Below are 6673 nucleotides of genomic sequence, written 5' to 3'. Positions count from 1 at the left end.
TGTAAATCCATCTCTCATACTATATAAGTTAGTTTGAGAATTAATGGTTGTCAGTAAACATGAGGCAATTTCTGCATTGCCTCAGGATGCCCATATCCACTAAGCTGGTAATGGCGATAGAGGAGAGTTCAAACCCATCGCAACAGACCATTTTCTATTTATTAGACCGTTGGAATGAGAAGGTAAAGTAATGTCAGGTGTATCTGGTTTGCAGCTCAGGAGGCAGTGCTTGTCACTGCAAACTTAGTTGACCTATGTGCAACAAGTGTTGGGGAAATTTCAATGGTGGTTTTACAGGAAAAAAATGTCAACTCAAGATGTCTGTAGCTGTACAGTGCACTGCCAAACGCCTGAGGGGAGTGATGTATCAATAAAGTTTTTAGGCAGATATTTTGAAGTTAGAAACAAATCAAGCAGTACTTACTAGAAAAAAAGTGGCATACCACTTAAGCAAGACATGAAAAAGTGTGAATTACTTTTTTGGGTGTGAGAATACTGTAGAGAATATTGCTGGGTAATACATTTGTCACCATTTTTCTTGTCAATCCGTAAATCCTGTTTATTGAACACACCAAGTTTTGGCTAAAGTTTGACTTCAGGAAAACAATCTTGTCAAATAACGTCTCACCCCCTTATTGTAGGGAGAATAAAAACTGTGTAGCTCATCTGATAAAAACTTAAAATGCAACTAAAATGTTTAGACTAATTTCAGATTATATAAAAATGAAGTTTGGCTCACGTAGCTGTGCAGATGCAAATTTATATATCAGGAAAACTGAAGCATTGAGAAAGTATCTCCCCAGGAGAGGAATGTAGTATGGAAAAACAATAAGGGGGGGTGCATAAATGTTTAGGATTAGGTGGAAGGATCACCAATTCAACATGAAGAAATGAGAACAAAGTTTAGTAGGGGATATCTTAGAAGACTGAAACCAATACCAAAAACTGGTTTGGCATCTAGGAATAAAGTTCAAGCTGTAAATCAGCTTGTCATTGTCATTCTAACTTACCGTTTTTTACATCATCAATTGGCTTTAAAAACTAGGAAATCTGAAGCATGAAGAAAATCTGAGTCTGGGAAAAGAATGTGATGAATAATAACGGGCACATGTGCCCTAAAGGTTATAAGGTCATCAGTATGACATGAGCAATTGAGAACAAAGCTTAGGAAGGTATGTTTTAGAATGACAGAAAAACAAGAACATGACATTGAGAATACCACAAGAGATAAAACAACAAGAGATAAAACAGTTCACAGCATGACTATGAATCTCTCACAGTGAAGGAAGCATTTGCAATTGACTATATGTATGCAGCAGTTGTGGGAGTCCAAAATTATTTGTTGGCATCCTTATATACAAAGATCATAATAGTCATTCTTCAATTAGCAGAAACATTTCAGATTTGAACAGATAGGAAAATCAAGCCAGATTTGGACAAGGCCATGCAGGAATAAAAAGTGCTAGAATTTGACAGATTAAAGTAAGGAATGTAAAGATCATGACCACAATGGAAGGCAAAACTATAAAACCCAGAACTACAGTGGCAGTGTATAGAATTGTTGGGACAACCAAATGTCAATTAAGATCTTGACACATGAATGGTTAAGGAGAGGCGATCTTAAACCAAGCCATGACAGACTGAAAATAGCACTTCAGTGGAATGTCTGTACAGCAGTTCTTATAATAATCCATATTAAAACTTGGAGGAGGCTGACAAAAAGAGGTTTTCAAATGCAGAACTAAGAATGGTTCATACCTTGTTGCCAGCTATGATGTATTTATGACTGAGAGTCATTATATTTGAGGACACAATAATTCAGTTTTATTGAAGAGTTAAAATGATGAAGATAATTTACCCATATAGGACATTAGAATGAAGAGATGTGGTTGTTAGTTTTTTAGTTCCTCTCATTTTTATTTGTGACTGTTTGTAATAATTTCTTCATGCATGTTAAGAATATTAGACATTAGTAAGAGACCATATCAGATGAGAAAATTTGTACTTGTACTTCAATAAATATGATATATGGCAGTAGATGTTCTTGTACTCTCTGTGTGGTTCACTGACCAGATTTCACATGGTACTACAGTTAGGATACATGAAGATATATCTGGAAAGTCCTATACTATACATAATTGTGAGGCACATATTGAGATCATAGGATCACATGAAGTACAAGGTAGTTGAGTCATGATACTAACTACTCCTAATTTGCAGTCACCCTCATACTGCACCCTTTTCTCAAGAAGAGCAAAGTAGTAAATTTGTGGCTACCAATGTAGTCATCTAGCTGTAATCTGAAGTGTGCTAGGGTGTCATAAATTTTGTAGGGCGGAGGATAATGCATTCTAGTTTTGTGTCTTCATCTCACTTTCTTTGAAAAGACACAGATATATTAGACACGTCTTAAGTGTTATGCCTGGAAATCAAATCATTTTCAGTAACACAAATAAACACAAGTAAACTGGCAGTAACTCTGAGTAAAACATGTTTGAATTATATTGAAGTCGCATGAGGTTAGTACCTTACTGAAATACCTATATAAACATTTTCCTTTTCCTTGTTTTTATTTCACTTACTCTTATTTCTCTATTTCTTAATCTTGCTTTTACAATATTTCTCTTGTCTACCATGTCTACACCAGTTGTAACTCTAACATCTACTTATTTCTCACTCTTCCCTCCCTTCCAATACTCCTCTTTTTCCACTTTTTTGAATGTTCCACTGATATTTGCTTTATGAATAAGTAATAAACTCATGCAGTTATAACATGTCAACACATTACAGCAGTCTACATGATATTGTATTTATTTTGTTTTAATGATAGTATGTGTGTATTATTCTATGTCATATGTGTCTTAATACTTGTGTTTACAGTACATTGTAATATGTCAGTTTTTACCTATTTATAGGTATTTTCTGTTCTTTTATTTGTAAAGCCTTTCTCCCTAGGCCTCTGCTGAAAATGAATAAAATTATACAGTGGGACTTTCACAGCAAACAAATTATGCAGTATCCACCCTTTAATTAAACAGGCCTAAAACCTTCCTACTTTCAAAAATAAACATGAAACTACACCTCATAAACTCTTGGTTCTGTCACTGCTTTTCTTCACCAAGATTATCCATGTCTAGCTTATGCTGAGTAAACTAAGGCCGAAAAATGTGCCACACTCTACCTTGCTATGTACCCAGTGATTAACTGTCTTGGATGTACTTTTGAATTGCAATAGAAACCTCCAACTGTTTTTAATCAGACTGCATCTATGTTTACATCTGAGCCAATGATGTATAAGTTCATAGGTTGTTTCTAGGCTACTGACCACTGGGGTCCTTACAAGTCTAGCTACACACACCAAACCCATTTGGATGCTGAGTATCATGGTGGGGGGGCATGTTTGTAGGGAGATAACTAAGGGAATTATAGGCAGGATGCTACTTAGGATACTACTTTTTTATTGATGGCCTATGTCCATAAGGGACATAGGGAATAGACTGGGGTAAGTTTAGGATTACTCATCCAGTTGTCAGTGTTTTGTTGGAGTAGTTCAAAGATGAACTCTGTTTTACATGGAAGGGGAGCATGTTCCATAGTGCAGGGATCTTTTGGGACACATCTGTCTCTCCAGCATTTCCTGTTTATGTCACAAGTAAAGTTCTGATCCCTGGATCTAGTGTTTCTGAATTTTGATGCTGTTTGTTTTGCTCATGTGCAACAGATCCATTAGGACTGGGTCTGAGGAAGCCCTATAAGCCAGGCATAGATCCACTCTCAGCAGCCTTTAGGAGACTGAATACAGAGACAGAGCCTTTTGGCAATCATTGTAGGACAGGATGTTCATGATTTGAATTCTTCTAGCAAAATACTTTTGTGGGCATTCCAGTCATTGCAAGTATCTAATTAGGCACATGCCAAAGGGAGCATTGTACTCAATATAGGTCTTACAAAGGGCATGATGTGGGTTGTTTGTGCTTCAACAAAGTGTTAGTTTAAGGGTGTGCACACTCATGCAACCAGCTTATTTTACGTTTTTTTTATTTTTTATATTTTTCCCCTAACAGATTTCTTTGTTTTACAATTGAATTGTACAGGTTTATATCACAAAAACCTGGCATTTTAACAGGGGTGTGCACACTTTTTATATCCACAGTACCTACCAATGCACATTACCTGACATCATGCTGTACACTACCTTCAGATGTTATTCCACACCATGATCTACACTGCCTCCAAACATTACCCCATATCATGACCTAACTACCAATGCACATTACCTCACATCATGCTGTACACTACCTTCAGATGTTATTCTACACCATGATCTACATTGCCTACAGATATTACCCCATATCATGACATAACTGCCAATGCACATTACCTCACATCATGCTGTACATTACCTTCAGATGTTATTCTACACCATGATCTACACTGCCTACAGATATAACCTGCATTGTGATCTACATTACTGACAGACATTACCCAACACTCTGCTCCATACTGTTTAAAGTGATATACATTTCTCCACTTTAGTGTCTGCACTGCTTTCAAACAGTAGCACTTACCGTCATCTACATTATCTGCCAACGTTACCTCACTCCATCATCTCCACAACCTATAAACATTATCCAACATCATCATATTAATTAGTTACAAATATTACCTCACCCTGTGGTCCGCACTATCTATAGATATCGCCCCAGACTAAGATCAGCACTAGCTACAGATGTTATCCTATACCATGATCTACACCAGCCCTCTGCCCTCATTTTCCTATTGTGTGACCTTGAGCAAGTCACTTAATCAGACAATGCTTTGGGGAACTGGGAATTTGAGCAAGTCTTCTCAATGGTCCCTGGACAGCAAACCTAGTAACTACCTATGAATGTATACAGACATTACCTCTCACCTTGATCTACTTCACCTATGAACATTACCTCACACCATAATCTACACTATCTACAGGCATTACCTACACCATGAGTACACTCCCTACAGACATTGCCCCACATTGTAAACCCCGCTATCTTCAAACATTGCCTCACATAATGATCTATACTACCTATGAACTTTGCCCCACATTTTGAAACCAATTTTGACTGCATGTAGTGCTGAAACAATTATAAAAATTCCATTTGGCAAGCTAATTCAAGATGTTTTACAAGCTCAATCCAACAGTCAACGCTGAAGAAAAATTGTAATCTAGTTTTCAAAAATATTGTCTTGGCAAATGTCAGTATATTACATTAAGAACTTGAAAATAAATCCAATAAAACTTGGAAATAAATTAAACAGAATTGATGAAGCCACACATTCAACACTTGAGCATATTGAAGTAGTTGTGTCCATCAATTTTCAAACATACAACACAGCACTGAAATTTACAAATGTGTGCCCGTAGCTGCACTGCTCATTGTACTGAAAGTGCCCATCTGCACTTGGATGGTGTTGAACATTGGGGTCAGTTTTCATCAACATCCTTTTTCCTCTTTACTCCCCTCCATGTGTAACTGCTGAAGGTCTGAATCAGTTGTATTATTCCTGGTGAGGTAGTTTATCTAAACAGAGATAACAGAATCAGTTGTCCTTGTATGGATTCTGAATTTAAACATGATAAGAAGTTTTGCCCCAAAGAAAGACTGAGTTATTTTGGCATTTTAATGGTATACTGTCAAAGTGAAGAGTGCTGTGTCTTGAGCTGTGCAGAATCTGCAGGAGGGCTCTGTGCCACTACCCCATTATAGGGGTCAATTGTCCTTCCCACCACTACATCATTATATGGGTGAATTGCTCCCACCACTACACCATTATATGGGTGAATTGTTCTACCCACCACTGCATCATTGTATGGGTGAATTGTTCCCACTGCTACACCATTATATGGGTGAATTGTTCTACCCACCACTGCACCATTGTATGGGTGAATTGTTCCCACTGCTACACCATTATATGGGTGAATTGTTCTACCCACCACTGCACCATTGTATGGGTGAATTGTTCCCACTGCTACACCATTATATGGGTGAATTGTTCTACCCACCACTGCACCATTGTATGGGTGAATTGTTCCCACTGCTACACCATTATATGGGTGAATTGTTCTACCCACCACTGCACCATTGTATGGGTGAATTGTTGTTCCCACCACTGCACCATTATATGGGTGAATTGCTGTTCCGTCCACTGCACCATTATATGGGTGAATTGCTGTTCCCACCACTGCACCATTATATGGGTGAATTGATGTTCCGTCCACTGCACCATTATATGGGTGAATTGATGTTCCCACCACTGTGCCATTATTTATACCATTACATAGATGAATTGTACTTCCCACTCCTTCAGAGATTTCCACTACTTCTAAGGTGGGACTTCAGTGCACAGCTTAGGGTAAATGGTATTTTTGCTATTCTCTTTATTCTGAATAGAATGCAATATCTCAGCTGCAAACATATTTTGACAGTTCCAAGTACTTCTCAGGCTATTATGCCAACCTTCCACAATATATTGTGTGCATGACATACTATCTGCACACATATCTTCAGTATCCCAAAATGGGATGTTATGCAATCAACAGGATAAACAAGCGATACAGTTTTGCTTTATGGGCTACGTAGATACAGGAGGAGGAGGAGGAGAAGAGATGGATGATAACCTATGAAGATATCAC

The 6673-nt window shown here is 37.7% G+C and overlaps 1 protein-coding gene across 1 annotated transcript in view; it reads left to right on the top strand.

Moving 5' to 3' along the window:
- The window catches only part of LOC122797884 (zinc finger protein OZF-like), a 235209-nt gene extending 228746 nt beyond the window's left edge, over positions 1 to 6463 (top strand). The window contains exon 5 of the mRNA XM_044066403.1: positions 6432 to 6463. Coding sequence (XP_043922338.1) covers positions 6432 to 6463 — 32 coding nt within the window. The remainder of the gene's footprint in view (positions 1 to 6431) is intronic.
- The last annotated feature ends 210 nt before the right edge of the window (positions 6464 to 6673 follow it).

Source organism: Protopterus annectens, chromosome 3.part1, assembly GCF_019279795.1.
Source record: "Protopterus annectens isolate FY-2018-M chromosome 3.part1, PAN1.0, whole genome shotgun sequence".
In the NCBI taxonomy this organism is placed as follows: Eukaryota; Metazoa; Chordata; order Ceratodontiformes; family Protopteridae; genus Protopterus; species Protopterus annectens.
The sequence above is the reverse complement of the archived record's forward strand: the minus strand, read 5'-3'. Positions and strand labels throughout refer to the sequence as shown.